Source organism: Alexandromys fortis, unplaced genomic scaffold (genome assembly GCF_014885135.2).
Source record: "Alexandromys fortis isolate MF-2015 unplaced genomic scaffold, M_Fortis_MF-2015_v1.1 scaffold_390, whole genome shotgun sequence".
Classification (NCBI taxonomy): domain Eukaryota; kingdom Metazoa; phylum Chordata; class Mammalia; order Rodentia; family Cricetidae; genus Alexandromys; species Alexandromys fortis.
The window spans coordinates 263,601-280,799 of NW_026068261.1; the positions used below are offsets into that span (position 1 = coordinate 263,601).

The following is a 17,199-nucleotide window of genomic DNA, read 5'->3' on the forward strand; positions in this document are numbered from 1 at the left end:
TTTCTAGTCTGAAAAGTCCTTGCAATTTTGTTTCTCTTTCGAAACATCCTTGGGACAACTCCCTTAGAAACAGGAGGACAATCCTTTTCTTCAGGAGGGGTGCGAGGGAGTGAGTGGTGCTTACTGAAGTTCCTGTCTTGGGACCACAAAGAACTAGATAGTATGTATCAGGGCAGGACGCCACATTTCTCGGGACTTTCCGCTGAGCTATGCAGTCTGCCCTGACCAGATCAACTGCGGTGGGCAGCTTGCTGGGCGTGCCTATACCATCTCCCAATTGAGGACACCTCAGACCTCCCAAAACTTCATAGCACAAAAACCTCTCTCAGGACTAGAGGACAGGAATCTCGTGAGAGGTACTTTCCCTTAAAAATAAATACAATCACACCCACGCGCAAGCTACCCACTAAGCCTCCCACAGTACCCACCCATGCCTAACTTCATTTTGCAGCGTGGACAACAATAGAGAACTACATCTCCCGAAAAGGACTGCGCTCGCCACTGGCTCCTAGACCAATGGTCGCCTCGCACGTGATCGAGAGGTCGAATCAGCGCCGGGCTGGAGAGGCTTTGTCTGCGACCAGGGGCTCCCGCCTATCTCCCGCCCCCGACCGCGCGAACGCGCGCCCCGCCCTGCGCGCCTTTCCTCCTGCGCTCGCCGGCCTCTCCTGCCTCTTAGAACCTTCCTGCGGTCGTGGTCGCATCTCGCTGCTGCAGCCTCCGGGGCCACGTTCCATCCTTTCAGCCTGAGACCAGCCCAGAAAGAGAAATAATTATCTTTTCTTGCTTGGTACCTATCTTAAAGCCATGAGGGAAATCGTGCACATCCAGGCCGGACAGTGTGGCAACCAGATCGGTGCTAAGGTAAGGATTTTAAAATTTAGGTGAAATATGTGAGCACGAAAAATCCAGGTTAGTCATGGGTAATGTTACCAGGGGCTTGCATTCTCCATTCGTTAGCTTTGCCCCTCAAAGTTTTGCACGTATGAATATAGCCCATATTTGTGGCTAGCATTCTGATGCTGAGAAATTGAGAAATATTTTTCTTGGCACATTTTCGGAAAGCCGTTAAAAGAGACTTAAGTATTTAGGGAACCGGGAGTCTGTGGAACTGTAAAGTACCTATTTAGAGGGGTTTTCTAACGTTTCGAGAACTGGAGAGGAGAGATGCGGAAACGATCCGAGACAAAGCCGAAGCGAGGTTTTCCCCTCGCGCCACCCCCACCCCGCCTGGAGGGGGGGGAAGGGGAGAGGTTGGGCGGGCAGCTGCAGATCCCTACGACGTGGTCCGTTGCGCGTTACCTTTCAACAAAGGCTTGGAGACCGAAGGGCATTCGCCACCCCCAGGCTTGATTAAGCTTCTAGGTAGATGATGGTTCTGTGTGGGGGCTACTTTTACTTTTCATTGCCTTTAAGAAATCTTAGGGTGTGACCTCATGGAAAAGTGAGAGGCTTGCGTGTCTGTAAGTCTCGGAACGAAGTGTGTGTGCGAGAGAGAGACTATTTAGGAGAGGGAAGCTAGCAAAGGAATAAAAATCTGCAGCCATGTTTTTTTTTTTTTCTTTTGCGCGCAATTACAATGTAGCGGGGGAGGGGTGGGGAGGAGGAAGTGCGGCCGCTAAATTGTAGCCGAAGGGTGGGACCCTCCGGGGGCGGGGCTACCGCCCCTGGCGCGCAGGGACAATGCAGCCTTAGCCGGCGGGGACGCACTGGTCCCGCCCCTCGTGCCAGGCCCCGCCCACGCTACTCCCGCCTTTGTGGGCTGCTGGAAGACCGGCCCGCCACCGCAGTCACGTGGAACGCGTAAGGGGTGGGCGACTGCAGTGGCCGCACCTTTCTCTTCCCCCAACCCTCTTTTGTGCTGGCCTAGAGGGGCGGTGCCCATCCTGAAGCGCTTGGCTGGGTGCTGGTCAAATGGGCGGGTGGCTGTCCAGTCCGTCCGACCATGTGAATGCTCGCAACCCTCAGCCCCCTGAACTTAATCCTAGCCACAAATGCGGTGATTTTTCTCTGGTGGAGGTTCGGCAGGCAGATAACGGAATTGCAGTTTCTGCACCTCTGCTTCGTTTGAGCATGTCTAGAATTGAAATGCGGGCGGGAGTCATCCCATAGGACTTGAGCCTTTGACGGTTAATTGCTCTTCCCTGTGCAGTTTTGGGAGGTGATAAGCGATGAACACGGCATCGACCCCACCGGTACCTACCACGGAGACAGCGACCTGCAGCTGGACCGAATCTCCGTCTACTACAATGAAGCCACAGGTAAAGGCGAAAATCCGCTCCTTTTTCGCTGTTAACACATTTCCCGGGTCTTTTTAAACCCTACGCTATCGAGACAGGGTCTGATTTTTGCAGTCTGGAACTTACAAAGATCGGGTTACCTCCCAAGGGCAGGACGTAAAGGCGGCATCCTTGTGCCCTGATTTCCTACATTAAGTAACTGTTATACCGTTTGCATGAAGAATCTCCCTTTTCCATTAGACACCCACCATAAGGGGCCAGAGATGAGCTCTACTGCCACCAGGTGGAAGTTCCTGGAATGACAAGTTTAGTGGTTTGTGGCATTTCCCACCCAAAATTGATCTTCACTGCAGAGGGCTCTCAAACATCTACTTGAATCTCTTTAGGTGGCAAGTATGTCCCTCGAGCTATCTTGGTGGATCTAGAACCCGGGACCATGGACTCCGTTCGATCAGGTCCTTTTGGCCAGATCTTCAGACCAGACAACTTTGTTTTTGGTGAGTTACATAAAATTTATTTTCATATACCAAGGGGGATTATTCCAAAAGTTGGAAGATTAGTGATATTCATGTATGTCTCTTCTGTCTTAGTGACTAAGCTTTTAATTTTCTTCACGCCCACATTCCAGGTCAGTCTGGGGCAGGCAACAACTGGGCTAAGGGTCACTACACAGAGGGAGCTGAGCTGGTTGACTCCGTTCTCGATGTGGTGCGGAAGGAGGCAGAGAGCTGTGACTGCCTGCAGGGCTTTCAGCTGACCCACTCTCTGGGTGGAGGCACGGGCTCGGGCATGGGCACCCTGCTCATCAGCAAGATCCGAGAAGAGTACCCCGACCGTATCATGAATACCTTCAGCGTGGTGCCTTCACCCAAAGTGTCCGACACCGTGGTTGAGCCCTATAACGCCACCCTCTCCGTCCATCAGCTGGTCGAAAACACCGATGAGACCTACTGCATTGACAACGAGGCCCTCTATGACATCTGCTTCCGTACCCTCAAGCTCACCACGCCAACCTACGGAGACCTGAACCACCTCGTCTCCGCCACCATGAGCGGTGTCACCACCTGCCTCCGCTTCCCAGGCCAGCTCAATGCTGACCTCCGAAAGTTGGCTGTCAACATGGTGCCCTTCCCGCGTCTCCACTTCTTCATGCCCGGCTTTGCCCCGCTCACCAGCCGTGGAAGCCAGCAGTACCGGGCCCTCACTGTGCCTGAACTTACCCAGCAGGTCTTCGATGCCAAGAATATGATGGCTGCCTGCGACCCCCGCCACGGCCGATACCTCACCGTCGCAGCTGTCTTCCGCGGGCGGATGTCCATGAAGGAGGTAGACGAGCAAATGCTCAACGTGCAGAATAAGAATAGCAGCTACTTTGTGGAATGGATCCCCAACAATGTCAAGACGGCGGTCTGTGACATCCCACCCCGCGGCCTCAAGATGGCAGTCACCTTCATCGGAAACAGCACGGCCATCCAGGAGCTCTTCAAGCGCATCTCGGAGCAGTTCACGGCCATGTTCCGCCGGAAGGCCTTCCTCCACTGGTACACAGGTGAGGGCATGGACGAGATGGAGTTCACCGAAGCCGAGAGCAACATGAATGACCTCGTCTCCGAGTACCAGCAGTACCAGGATGCCACTGCGGAAGAGGAGGAGGATTTCGGGGAGGAGGCAGAAGAAGAGGCCTAAGGCAGAAAGCCCCGCATCACCTCAGGCTGCTTAGTTCCCTCAGCTTTCTTCAGCTGCCCATTTTTCTCCTTCAGAGTTTTCTTTCTGCTGCCTCTGTCCTGTTTTTTCGTTTTTTTCACTGGGGCGGGGGGAAGTGAACGGTGCCTGGCACACAGTAGGCGCTCAATAAATATTTGTTTGTGGAATGTCTCCTTTCTCTTTCCACTCTGACAAACCTACACTTCTGCCATTCTGAGTGTTGCCCTGTTTCCTTCTGGTACCCATTTCTCATGACTGTCAAATGTTTCCATTATATTCCCCAGGAACCTGAGTTCTGCTCCAGAGTCCGCCTAGAACAAGTCCATTACTAAAGACCCAGATAGTGGCCACCATCCTAAAGCTAAGGAGATCAGGATGGGAAGAAGGGTGCCAGGTAGAGGTCACTGGGAAGAGAGGGGCGGGTTTTCCAGTCAAGGCCGTTTCCACAGGGGAATCCACTGAGGCTTTTTCAATTGACAGGTTTTTCTCTGCCTCATCTCTCAGCCTCAGGGGACGGATTAACAGTATTATCTCCATTTATAACCTCCAGCTGTCCTGAGCCAAATCTGCCATTGGAGGTGTCTTCCCTGTATTCCTTCTTTCTCTAAGGTGGGAGTGGAACAGAGCCTTGGTCTCTGGCTGTCCAGAAACAGCCCCGTCCATTGACCTCCAAACCTGGGAAGGTGTGCTGACACTGGGGTGTCTGGGACCTGTCTCTGCTTCTGCCGTTTTCTTCCTGGTTTGGTCATACCCTTTTTTGTGTTGAACTTGGCTGCTTTTTTTTTCATATTGAAAAGATGACATTGCCCCAAGAGCCGACAAATAAATGGGAGTTGGAAAAAAGGTGTGAGGTGTGGTCATTCAGGGTTAGGTCAAGCCACAGTCGAGGCTTTGGGGCCCAGCGCATGAGGATGTCACGGGACTTCATTTTATCTCATATTCTTGGTAAGCAAAGTATCCCATCCTATCAGACAGTGCCCTATGCTCTAGCACTGACCTAATGTGCCCAGGCTACCCTTAACTAGGTGATTAGGTCTGCCTAGCAGTTTGCTGGGGACCGTTAGCTCTGGGGGGGGGAGACAACTAGTAAAGCAAGGTTAGGCAAACCTCAAACGCCAGCATTCAGCAGAGGGTTGTGGGGTGCAGAGCTGCTTGGGCCATATTAGTGCCTGTGAATTGACTCCCATGTTCCATTTTCAAACTTCTAGCCCATTCCAGATCCCTCTGGGGCTAGTCCCCCACCTCCCCAGGTTTCTCTGTAGCCTTGGCTGTTCTGGAACTCTAGATCAGGTTGGCTCTGCCTCAACATCAGGCATTAGGCGTACACTGCCACCACTAGGTTTTAACCTGTGATTCTTTTACCTCTGGTCAGAAAGCCATAGGTGGTCAGGGGCTTTGTCTCTGCAGGCTGGAGCTACCACAATGCTAGTTGTATTAGGTAGCATAATGGGCTTTGAAAGTATAAAGCAGGGTGTTTTAGGGTTACAGATGAAGACCGTGTCACGTACTCTGGTATTTGCTGTGGTACCCCAGATGATGTCTTCTTGCTTGCAGGAGTCTGATGCCCAGTGTACCCCACAGCCCACTTCCAGTGAGTTGGGTTCTTGCTGGGTAGTTCAGGCTGATGTGGAATTTGTGATTCTCATGCTTCTGGCATGCTGCAAACTATCAGTACTTGGTTATTTAACAAGGGTCATTTTGGTGTTGGTGAAGAAAGAAGCCTCCAAACAGGTTCACACAGTCTAGTTTATTCAGGAAGTTAAATAGTTGGGATGGGCTTAAGTGGGGTCTGTAAAATCTGGTGCCAGACACCAGATTTTGAAAATCTGGGCACTGGCAATGGGCTGAGAAGGAAGCAGACCCCTCCAAGGCAAGGCACAGACTTTGGCAAGGAGATATGGTGCACCTCTGCCAGAAGGCATGCTCAGGATCAGGAGAGGTGCATGCAATGACCACTGCGGCTGGCTGATGGCTCACGCTGTCCGCAAAGGCTTGTGATTCACCTAGAGGAAAAAAGGCACTCGTGGGACTAGGCACCTGCTCTCCCCAGCAACCACTTGGAAGAATGGGTTCAGGAGGGCACTGAAAAGGCCAACAGTCTTGTTAGGCGAGGTGGCATCTACTCAGATCTCTGAGTTTAAGGCCAGTCTGGTCTACAAAGCAAGTTCCTGGCATCAATGTAGTCAGGGAGATCTGTCACTGAAGGTCAGAGGGACCAGAGCATTGTATACACTCCATAGCAAGGAGCCTAGCTCAGGCCTCAAGGATGGTCCAACAAACCCAGCTTGGTGAAGGTTGCTTTTATTAATCTCAGCACTCAGGAGGCAGAGGCAGGTGAATCTCTTGAGTTCAAGGATAGGCTCCAAAGCTACACAGTGAAACCCTAATTCAAAAAAAACAAAACAAGACAGGGTCTTGCCTGGCAGTGGTGGTGCCTGCCTTTATCCCCAGCACGGAGGAGGCAGAGGTAGGTGGATCTCTGAGTCTGAAGCCAGCTTGGTCTACAGAGTTGAGTTCCAGAATAGCCTCCCAAACAGGGTCACACTATGTGGCCCCAGATGGCCTCAAACTTACAGATCAGCCTGCTTCTGCCCCCTGTGTGCAGAGATTAGAGGTTTATACTACTACACCCAACTACATGTTTTTGTGGCGCACATAACATTGCCCTAGGCACTCTGGAGGCAATCTCCCCAATGCCCCGGCAAGGGGGCTGTGACTTACATCATCCTGACCTTTGCCATAACCCACAGTGGGTAAACTCAAGGAAAGCAATGATTGCCATGAAATGAGCAATCACCAGGCAGCAGCCAATTCTCTGCTCTCCTGTGGTGCCCAGGCAGTCTGGCTGAAGTTCTGCTTCCCAGCCGTGGAGGTGGGGGGGGGGGGCGGCACACTATTTAACTTGCTGGAGGGAGTTCTCTTGTGTCTGGAAGGTGAAGAATAACCGCAGCTGCTGTTCCTCAAGCACTGTTCACCAATTTGTTGTCAGGGTCTCACTGGCCTGGAACTTGCCAAGCAAGAACCTGACATGGTGGGTTCTGGGAATCGAACCTGGGTCCTCAGCAAGGTGACTTGGGCACCAAGGAAGCACCGTCTGTGATTTCCTGGGCTCCTGGATGCCCATCAAGCACTTAGCCTACTGTATCAGACACACACACACACGCACACACACACGGCATCCACCCTCACCTGGGAGATGCTGACGCCTGTGAGTCTCTCCACACTCTCTGGCAAGCGGCTTAGGATGTCCAGGACTTCCCCAGTCACTTTGGCTGCCCCCATTGTTCCACTTCCACTAGATACCAGCGTGATCTTATTGGCTGAGGTCAGGGGACCACTGATCTCTTCTGCCACCTGGTGAGTAGAGATAGCTCAGACCACACCGCCCATCAAACTCGCCCAACTACTGACTGGAATTCCTCACTCTGGTCGCTGGCTTACAGTTGGCACCCCTCTCCCAGAGTCCCACACACTCCCAGACCTGGGGCAGCTTCTCTAGCAGCATGTCCAGCTGGGCAGCCTCCTGGTACATCTGGAAGGCTTCTGCCTTCTTAGCCATTTGCTCAGCCTCGGCACGGGCGCGCGCCGCTATGGCAAAGGCCTCCGCTTCCCCACGCATCTGTAGAGGGTACAGGGTATTTGAGAATGACGGCACTCTTTAAGAATATGAAATGCCGAGGCCAATGAGTTGACTCAAAGGGTAAAGTGCTTGTCGGCAAGGCCAACAACCTAAGTCAAAATCCCCGGGACTCACATGTATGGGAAGAAGAGATCTGGTACATGCACCATCCTGTCCTCCATATTCAACAACAAAAAAATAGACAGCTGGGTGCAATTGAGCGTGCCTTTAATCCCAGAACTTGGGAGGAAGAGGAGGGCGGGTCTGTGTGAATTTGAACCCAGTCTGCTGTTTTACACAGTGAGACAGTCTCAAAAACCCAAAACAAGCAAAAAGGAATAAGAAACCCTGACCAAGCCCTTCCCTGTGCCAAACAGGAGCCATGCCCTAACTCACCCTCACAGACTCAGCTTCGGCCTCTGCCTGCATGATCAGCTGGGCCCTGGGGATAGAAGGGAAGTGGGCTCATTGCAGGACACCTTGCCTGCCTGTCAAGGGGGCAGGAGAGGCGCGGGAAAGGGGCATTACTTCTCTGCTTCCGCCAAGCGTTCAAGCCGGTAGCGCTCAGCCTCCGCAGGCTTGCGCACGCGGGCCTCCAGCTCCTTCTCTCGCCGGGCGATTTCCTGCTCCTGCACTGCCACCTGCTGGGCGCGCTCCACCACCTGCACCTGCACCCGCTGCTCCTCGATCTGCTGCTTGGTCTTGGCCACCTAGAGGGCAAGGGGCACTCTAGGCAGGGCTGGGGAGCAGATGCCCTACCCCTCCCTCAGATGCCCTAATACCCCCCTCCCCCCCCCCCCCCACCGAGCCCGGCAGAAAAGCCAGCGGTACGGCGCGGAAAAGGCCCATGAAGTCACTTCCTGGTCTGCTCAGTCAACTGGGTACTGGGATCCATTTCAGGGACAGAATTAAGTGCAGGTAAAGGCCTTAGCATTAGAATGGGTAAGGTTGTAAGGTTGTGACCAGGTACCGGGCCTCCCTTGGGTGAAACTAAGCGTCCCTCCCAGGTCTTCCACTTGGGTAACTCTCTAGAGTACACTGAGCCCCTGGTGATCATCTTCCACCTCCACAGTCCTGTGCACACTTCCCTCCCCACTTTCCTCTGCAGAGATTCTTAGGGGAAGCTCAATGGTCACTACCGCCTTTTCCACCCTGCCAGCAGGTGTTTTTTCCCCATCTTTTGCACACAAAATAAATTCAAAAGAAGAAGTAGATAGGGGAAAAGTGGCTACCCCCTCCCTCTTGCCTCAAACCGCTTGGTTCCCTTCCTAGCAGCAACCGCTGTGACCAGCTTCCACAAATTGAGTGTGTATGTTCATATTTCTCTCTTTTTTTTCTCATTATTACTTTTATAGTTCTTCAAGACAGAGTTTCTCTGTGTTGCCCTGGCTGTCCTGGAACTCACTCTGTAGACCATGTTGGCCTTGAACTCAGATTTCCCTGTCTCAGCCTCCCACGCGCTGGTGCTGGGATTAAAGGTATGCTTGACTACCACAGGACTGCAGTGAACCTCTAGCCCCACCTGTTGTGGAGTAGAATATCTGCTTAACTGTGTAAAGATGTGTCGCGTTTGTTTACGCTGCATTTGTTTAACTGTATAAAGATGTGTCGTGTTTGTTTACGCTGCGTTTGTTTAACTGTGTAAAGATGTGTTGCTGTTTCGGCTTGCCTGCCCGAGGTATCTGTTTGGTCTAATAAAAAGCTGAAAACAGCTAGGACTAGGAAGGATACGCAGGGCAGGCGGGCAGAGATGGAGGAAGCAGGAAAAGACTGTCCGTAGATGAGGTAAACGAGCCTGGGGCGACAAGGAGATGGACAGAAATGGCGTAATCTAACTTTAACACAAAAATAGAAAACTAGCTAGAAACAGGCTTAAGCTAAGGTCGAGCATTCATAATTAATAGTAAGCCTACATGTCATGATATGGGGGCTGGCAGCCCAAGAAAGCTGGCTAACACAGCATTTGGAGGCAGAGGCAGGAGGATCTCTGTGAGTTCAAGGAGCAGCCTAGTCTACATCCTTTATCAGCCAATCAAAGTTTAATTTTAAGTGTTTTTGTTTAAAAGATACCCTCTAGACAGATGGGTGGCGCACGCCTCTAATCCCAGCACTCAGGAGGCAGAGGTGGAGCCGTGAGTTCCAGGACAGCCAGGGTTACACAGAGAAATCATGTCTTGAAAACCCAAAAGATACCTTCTAAACTAGGCATGGTGGACACGCCTGTAATCCCTGCAGTAAAGAGGCTGAAATAGGGAGCTGGAGAGGCGGCTCAGAGGTTAATAGCAGTGGCTGCTCATCCAGAGGTCCTGAGTTCAGTTCCCAGCAACCACATGGTGGCGCAAAACCATCTATAGTGGGATCTGGTGTCCTCTTCTATATAAACTTGTACATGCAGAATAGAGCATCATCTACATAAGACAAATCTTAAAGAAAAAAGGAAGAGGCTGAAACAGGAGGCTTGCTACAAGTTTGAGCCTGGTTTGTGAGACATGGTGGTGCACAATGTTAATCCTAGCCCTCAGTTGAGGGTAGAGGCAGGTGAGTTTGAGGCCAGTCAGTGGTCTATATAGCCAGTTCCAGACCAGACAGGAATATGGTGAGTCCCTGTCTTGAAGAACAAAAGAACAGTAATAAAGACGCCTTCTATTGCACTCCTGTGGGACAGTAGCCAACTGTACTTGAATTCCTGTCTGAACAAAGGTAACAGCACACACTTTCTCCATAAGGCACATCACCGCGTCGGCGCTAAGGGACCCCACCGGCACTTTAGTACTACTGGAGTGTTGTTTCCCTGTGAGCATGTGAGTGGGTTATACCCTCAGTCCCAAGAGTCATTTGAAACAGCAAGATTACTAACAAAAAGCCCAAAAATGCAGAAATGGTGTTGATACCAGGTGAAATCGTTTGAGGCCCACGAGCTGACACAAGGCAGCACATTCTAGTCTGAGCTCATCTGCAGACGGCTTCAGGAACTAGAATTCCTCAGCATCCCGTGCCTGCCCATGCTTTACACGAATGCTGCAAGCACGGATTGGGGGCTCACTAATCCCAGCGAGCAGGCAGATTCGCAACTGTGCAACCCATGAACGACAGGGACCAGCTATTCCTCTTGTAATACAAAGGGCTGCCCATAGAGCACTTTCTACTATTCAAGGCCCACGTCTGCTTCCTTCTCACCCTCTTCTTTAAGTTTTGGGGTACCTCCGCAAGTGAGAGAAAACTTCTCTTCTTCTGAACAGGTGCAGACTCCTAACACACAGCTTGGTGAACGGAGCACAGGGTGGCTCATCACTCTGGCTTCTACCTGCAGCCAGGTGCCCTCACAGACAGGCACAGGCTAGCCCAAACATGGTGACCCTCTTGATCAACCAGATTTATGGCTTTTCTTTCTTTCTTTCTTTCTTTTTTTCTTTCTTTCTTTCTTTCTTTCTTTTTTTCTTTCTTTCTTATTTTGTTTGTTTTTTGAGACAGGGTATATCTGTGTAACAGCCCTGGCTGTCATGGAACTCATTCTGTAGACCAGGCTGGCCTCAAACTCAGAAAGATCCGCCTGCCTCTGCCTCCTGGGATTAAAGGAATGTGCTACCACTGCCGGTCTCTTTTTTGGGAGGTTTTCAGCTGAATGCTCTATTCTACATGTGTGTGCAGATACACATGCATGTACAGGTGTGCATGTACATGTGTGTTTGGGAGGCCAGAGGACATTCCTCTCGAGGCACCATCTACCTTTATTCTGAGACAACTGGCCTGAGGTTCAATGATTTATGCTAGCCCAGCTGACTGGTGATCCCCCAAGATCTACCTGTCTCTGTCTCCCCGGCATGGGGAGTGCAGGGATCACATGTGTGCCACTGAGCATGTCTGCCGAGTAAGCTTCCTCTCCAGCCTCTGCCCGAGACTCTTCTGTCACTGATCATACGGGGAAGATGGGTCAAAACTGATCCCAGTCTCTCCCAGTCCAGATGGAAGAGAGAAGGGTTACTGGGCAGCCCAGACTCGCCCAGTTTGGTCCACTTACCTGTAGCTGATAGGCTAGGTCAGCCTGTGCTCGGCGGGTGTTGACCTCGATGTCATAGGTGGCCTTCTTCAGCTCATAGTCTCTCTGTGCCTTGGCCATCTCTATTTCACTAAGACACTGGGCAGACACCTTCTCCTGCTTGGCCTTAGCCTCCTAGGTCAGATTAATGAGGAAGGCCAAAGGGTAAGGGCTTGCTCTCCACCAGATGTCTCTACTGTCACCCCCAATGACCCAGCTGGACCCTCCAAACCCCCTTGTGCCCTTGTCCACTGGGTGTCTAATAAGCCAGCAGAGACCCAGCAGCCCCCATCTCCCTCACCCGTATCCCGGCATCTCTTTTGGCCTCTGCTTCCCCAATCCGAGCATCCTTCTGGACTTGCGCTGTACGAGCCTTCCCCAAAGAGTGCAAGTAGTCCTGTGGGAGAACGAAACCAGGGTCTCGGGAGGACTTGAGAGAGGGGGTCGAGGCTTCTGTCTGCTCTGTGGTACAGGGGTTGAACCAGAGGCCCAGCACGCCGACCTGGGTCAGTGCTTTACCACTAAACTTGTTCTTTGCTTTCCCAGACAGGGTCTCTCTATCACGTAGTTCTGGATGTCTGGTCTGGAACTCATGGTGCAGCCCAGATGACCTATGGATCCCTTCTGCCTTAGTCCCCACAACCTACCCCCAGGGATGGGATGACGAGCTCCAGCCACCAAGCCTGCCTCAACTGTATATTTTCACCTGGTCATCATGAATGTCCTTCAAGGTGTAGCTAACCACGCTGATGCCCATGTTGACCAGATCTGAGGAGGCCACTTTGAAAACTTGCTCTGAGAATTTCTGTCTGTCCTTATAGATCTCCTAGAGAGAAAAGTGAGGAGGAGGAGGAGGAGGAGGAGGAGGAGGTCAGATTCATCATCTGTCACAGACAAGCTGGTCCTCAGGTGCCACTCAGCCTGGCATCCCCCAGTCCCACCTCCACAGTCATGTGGGCCATGATTGCCCTCTGGTGGCCCTCCAGCGTCTCCAGGGCAATGTGGGCAATCTCGGCCTCTGTCTTCCCCAGGAACATCTGGCAGGCGGCTGCCAGCATCTCCTTGTTCTGGCCCTGGATTTTCACCTGCAGCCACAGTAGAGAGAGGAGGAGAGGTGGGTGCCTTGGGAGCGCGGCTGGAGGAGGCGAGAGCAGCAGAAAGGCAGATTAGAGAAGTCTGTGGTCAGAGGTACTCAGTGGCCAGGGAAAGGTGGGTGTGGGCTTTGGGAGGAAGGCTCTGACAGCCTCACCTGGGCAATGCCCGTGACTGAGATGGGGACCCCATGGCGGGTATAGACCTTCTCACTCTTGACATTGAGGGTCAGTGTGTTGAGAGAGATCCTAGGGGGAAAGGAGAGACAGTAAGGGAAAGAGCGGAGAGGAAAATCGGTTGCGTCCCAGGGTTCTGTGACTACCTACCTCTGGATTTGTTGGATGCAGGGCAGGACAAAAACTCGGCCCCCAGCCACCATGACTGGGGGGCTCCTGCAGAACCCTGTAAGGTGAGGGCATAATGTGGCCATGGCAGAGCCAAAATGACTACAGGGTGAGGGTGATGGGTGGAACACACTCAAGGGAGAATCTGGGAACTGAGGGACAGCATTACAAAAGCATTCTTGGAAAATAGAGGCTGGGAATCACGGTGGTTTGCGCCCACCGTGGCCAGGAGGTTGGGGCTGGTAAGGAGAGGAGGGGGGTTTAGGGGTGGAGCGGGTGTCACGGGCTGGGACAAGACTTACCGGAGACCACCATGGCCTCATTTGGGCCACAAGTGAAAAACATAATTGAAGCTGCGGCTGGGGGATGGAGAGAAAGCCTTTGCAGAGGGGAAGGGGCCTTGTGGCACCTCCTCCTCCCTCTATCAGGAGCACGCTCTGCTTGTGCCACCGCCCCACGACAGTCCTAAAATCCTCAGGGACTACTTCCTTGTGTCTGCTGATTCTCACGGCCTTCCTCTCCTGCGCCCCCTAGCCCCTCCATCCTAAAAAGCTCTCCCGCGCCCAGGGGTCTGCAGACCGTTCCGCATTCTCCCCTCTACTCGGCCGCCCATGGCTCCGCCTCCCCTTCCCACTCACCTTCCGCTACGCGGGTAGCAACCTTACTGGGGGGTCTTGGGAAGCGCGCGCGGAGGCGCCCAGAGCCCTAGAATGAGGCAGGGGCAGCTCGGGCACCCAGCTAACTGGAAGGTGCGCTGGCGCCCCCAACCCGACCGCACCCTGTTGCTGCAGCAGACGCGACCCCGCCCTCCGACCAACCCCTCGGTCCGCCCCTTTCCCAGCAGGCCCCGCTCGGGTCCGCAGCACTCCAGCTCTCGGCTGCGCGTGGGGACGCCAGGCGCTCCCCCCTCAGCACCCACCCCCCGAGGAAGCCCCGCCCCACGAGGCCACGCCCTCCATGTCAGGTCGTTGGGTACCCGCCGTCCACCGTGAGTAAGCAGGTTACCACACTACCGGCTAACCGGGAAAACCGCAGACCCAGCAATGTATGACAGCATCCGGTGACCGGATGTAGGTCTGGAACTCCAAGAAAAAGAGCTCGGGCACCAAGAAGGGGTGCGGACCTGGGACCTAGTCACATCCTCCCGCCGCCTCCTTTTTTAATTTTTTTATTTTTCGTCTTTTTAATGTTTGGTCACTTGGGAAAAAAAAAAAACACTTGGAGAACTGCTGATAATAATAACCGGCAATCAAGTTTATTCGTGTTCACAGAACATACTAGGCGACCCCCGACATCCGCCCTCTGACCCATGGACCCAAGACTCCCGCAGCCGCCCCTGAGAAGCAACCAGGGAGATATCAAAGGCCACAGACCGGATTCCCAAGGGTCTGCCGAAAGCCTTACAACAGACTACAGAGTTGGGGTGCTGGAAGACGGAGTGTTACCCTAAACCTACGAACTACCACCAAGTCTAACTCCCAGTTGCTCCCTCCCGCCACTCTGTCTCCCCGACCCTATAACTCATTAATAAATAATCCAGACAACTGTGTTACAGCAAGGGGGCATATCTCGCACCCCTGCATAAATTAGAATAAATATTACATACACCCCCTCCTTCACCTAGGAGGATATACATAAATACATAAATATTCATTAGAACACTGGGAAGGCCTCTGTCCTTCTCCAGTAGGCCTAGCCGGGACGCACGGTGCCTCGGGCTCCCCAAGCACTGGCATCTTGGCTGTAGTGTTCTGAGCTGGCGTTGCCCTTATAAGTCCCAGTTTGGGATACGCTCTGGCGCACCAGGTACGGCTGGTGCCTCTTTCTTTTTCTCGGACTGAGTGTGACCGGTCGCATTTAGAAGGCTGCTGGGTGTTGCTGAAGAAAAGCTTTGAGGTCCAGAGCGTAGTCCGAGGACTCGGAGGTCAGATTGAAGGGCTCGAAGAAGGGCGGCGCAGTGATGGGCGCAGAGACGGGCTCAGGTGACGCGGCACCGGTAGCATCCTCTGCGGCCAGGGTCTGCGATACACCTTCCTCAGCCATCAAGATCTGGCAGAAGACGATGGTGAGCAGGAGAAAGAGGACCCTCTTGGCAATGTTGGGTTCCTCGGTTGGCAACTGGCGCCGGACCTGGGAAGAGATAAAAGAGGGAAAAGTCAGATCAAGGTCTCCGCGTCTAGTTGTTCCCGGTAAGTACCACAGCGACGCGAGCCCCTGCTGCCCACTCCGGCGATACTACTCACCACTCGAGGGTAGAGCACCCTTCGGCTGCGTTTTCGGTGTCCGCGGGAAGTGTTCAGACGCGTGGCGGACGCTACCGCCGGCTCCGGGAGAGGGTCGAAGGTGAAAATCTCGGGACCGGAGCCCCGCCGGAGTTCCGAGCTGGCGGAGGGAGCGGGAGCCGGGGCCCGCAGGGCAGTCATGGTGTGGAGATGGTTGCGCGAGTGGCACATAGTTTCAGCGCTGTGCAGAGAGTGAGGAAGAATGCAGATCTCCAGCGAGGCGGCGCTAGTTATATAGTCAAATAAGGGGACGGTCCCACGGAACTCCGCCCTTCTCAGCTGGGGAGCAGTTGGCTGCGAAGGGCTGGAAATTCCGAGGAGGAAGCAAAAAGTGTAGGTGGAGCCTTGACTGCCTACTCCTTAGGTGCCCCAGTGCACGTTTTTGCCCCGAAGTAGTGAATGCGGGTGGGTGCAATCGCTGGAAGTAAGCACATGTCCGGACAAGCGGTGTCTAGAGGGGGCTCCCAGACGTGTAGCAGATGGTTCAGCCACCATGGTTAGAGACGTCCCGCAAGATCAAGGGAGCACAGAAAACACATCCACGTACTTGGAAGTATGCGTAGAAAAATTGCACAAACTTCCAAGAAGACTAAGAACACACTAAAACCCACAGACCCAGCTTTGCTTGCCTAGGCATACGTGAGAACGCAGACACACATCACGTGTATTTCACAAGCACACACGTATGTGCAATGACTGTTAGTGACAAACCGGTGAAGTTATTCAAAGAGGGGTAGAGCGGGGACAAGAAGTCAGCAGCCTCTGTTGGATGGGTCACAAAATGAGCCATAAAATGAAGAGCTTTCTAAAATTGTGAGACATCGTGTCAAGTGTCGCAGGCAGCATCATTCAGAACCCACAGGAATTCTCTGCTCCTTTGGAGACCTCTCTCTTCCTGGACACAGAAGTCAACATTTCAGGGGACCCGGAACAGTTTGAATAAAGGTGTTAAGGAAGTCACCCAGCACAATATAAAACTGTGACCCTCTTCCCTGAGGCTTGCCAAGGAGGGTATCTTGAACCCAGGATGTTTGGGACCAGTCTAGGGAACATAGCAAGATCAGTTTCAAAACAAACAAAAAAACAAAAAAGGGTCTGGAGAGATGGCACAGTGGTTAAGAGCACTTGCTGCTCTTGCGGTGGTCCTGGGATCAGTTCCAAGAACTCAAAGGGCAGCTCACAACCAGTCCCAGGGGATCTGGTGCCCTTTTCTGGACTCTGTAGGCACCAGGTATGCATGCAGTGCACATACAGACAGACAGACAAAATACTCATATACATAAAATAAAAGTGAAATGTTTTAAAATGAAACCAAACACCCCCCTCCCAAAAGCCAGGTGAGATGGCTCAGAGGGTGAAGGTGATTGTTGCTAGGTCTGATGACCCGAATTTGACCCCTGGGATCCACATGGTAGAAGTGGTTCTTAGAAAGCCACCCTCTGACTTCCACATGTGGTCTACATATGCCCACGCATACACACATCCGAATAAATAATCAAATTACATACAAATATATATGTGCTACTGGAAGCTCCCAGCTTAGCGTTGTAGGAGGGAAGCAAGCCAGATACAGCTGTCACTTTGGTCTGGGCTTACAAGGCGGCCATGACCAGAACTCTTCTGAGGGTCCTAAGAAGACTATCAAAGGGGACCCCGAGGAGCTGGTGTTCACCTCTGACTAATCAGTCAGGAAGACTTCAGCCAAGAGTGACCTTTGAGATGACCCAATAGGTGGGATATGACACATTCAGATGGGAAGAGGTGACTGTGGAAAAATTGGAGCTGGAAAAGTACAGGACTCATCTGGAGGAAAGCAATGTCACACACAGTAAGTTTCCTGGGAAGTGCTAATGGCGGGCGAGGAACTAGACAGAGAGGAGCA

At 52.7% G+C, this 17,199-nt stretch overlaps 3 protein-coding genes across 5 annotated transcripts; 1 reads left to right on the forward strand and 2 right to left on the reverse strand.

The window, feature by feature from the left end:
* Positions 1 to 633: 633 nt before the first annotated feature.
* On the forward strand, positions 634 to 4,111 carry Tubb (tubulin beta class I). The gene is made up of 4 exons (XM_050131779.1): positions 634 to 864; positions 2,153 to 2,261; positions 2,627 to 2,737; positions 2,869 to 4,111. Exons 1-4 carry the CDS (start codon positions 808 to 810, stop codon positions 3,924 to 3,926), a joined length of 1,335 nt encoding a protein of 444 aa, XP_049987736.1. The 5' UTR covers positions 634 to 807; the 3' UTR covers positions 3,927 to 4,111.
* Positions 4,112 to 5,671: 1,560 nt separating this feature from the next.
* Flot1 (flotillin 1) lies at positions 5,672 to 13,854 on the reverse strand. Of its 3 annotated transcripts, XM_050131782.1 has the most exons (13): positions 13,674 to 13,854; positions 13,338 to 13,394; positions 13,018 to 13,093; positions 12,849 to 12,939; positions 12,541 to 12,684; positions 12,306 to 12,425; positions 11,901 to 11,996; positions 11,582 to 11,734; positions 8,092 to 8,273; positions 7,960 to 8,005; positions 7,426 to 7,563; positions 7,134 to 7,298; positions 5,672 to 5,947 (listed from the first exon to the last, which is right to left on the reverse strand). In XM_050131782.1, exons 2-13 carry the CDS (start codon positions 13,378 to 13,380, stop codon positions 5,918 to 5,920), a joined length of 1,284 nt encoding a protein of 427 aa, XP_049987739.1. In that variant the 5' UTR covers positions 13,381 to 13,394; positions 13,674 to 13,854; the 3' UTR covers positions 5,672 to 5,917. The 3 variants fall into 3 exon arrangements, with proteins under 3 accessions (XP_049987739.1, XP_049987741.1, XP_049987740.1); XM_050131784.1 differs by lacking the exon at positions 13,674 to 13,854 and having other exon boundaries at positions 13,014 to 13,093; positions 13,338 to 13,358; XM_050131783.1 differs by lacking the exons at positions 12,849 to 12,939; positions 13,674 to 13,854 and having other exon boundaries at positions 13,338 to 13,396.
* A 414-nt stretch (positions 13,855 to 14,268) lies between these two features.
* On the reverse strand, positions 14,269 to 15,533 carry Ier3 (immediate early response 3). The gene is made up of 2 exons (XM_050131785.1): positions 15,279 to 15,533; positions 14,269 to 15,165 (listed from the first exon to the last, which is right to left on the reverse strand). The coding sequence occupies exons 1-2, from the start codon at positions 15,486 to 15,488 to the stop codon at positions 14,893 to 14,895; spliced, it is 483 nt and encodes a 160-aa protein (XP_049987742.1). The 5' UTR covers positions 15,489 to 15,533; the 3' UTR covers positions 14,269 to 14,892.
* Between the last annotated feature and the right edge of the window lie 1,666 nt (positions 15,534 to 17,199).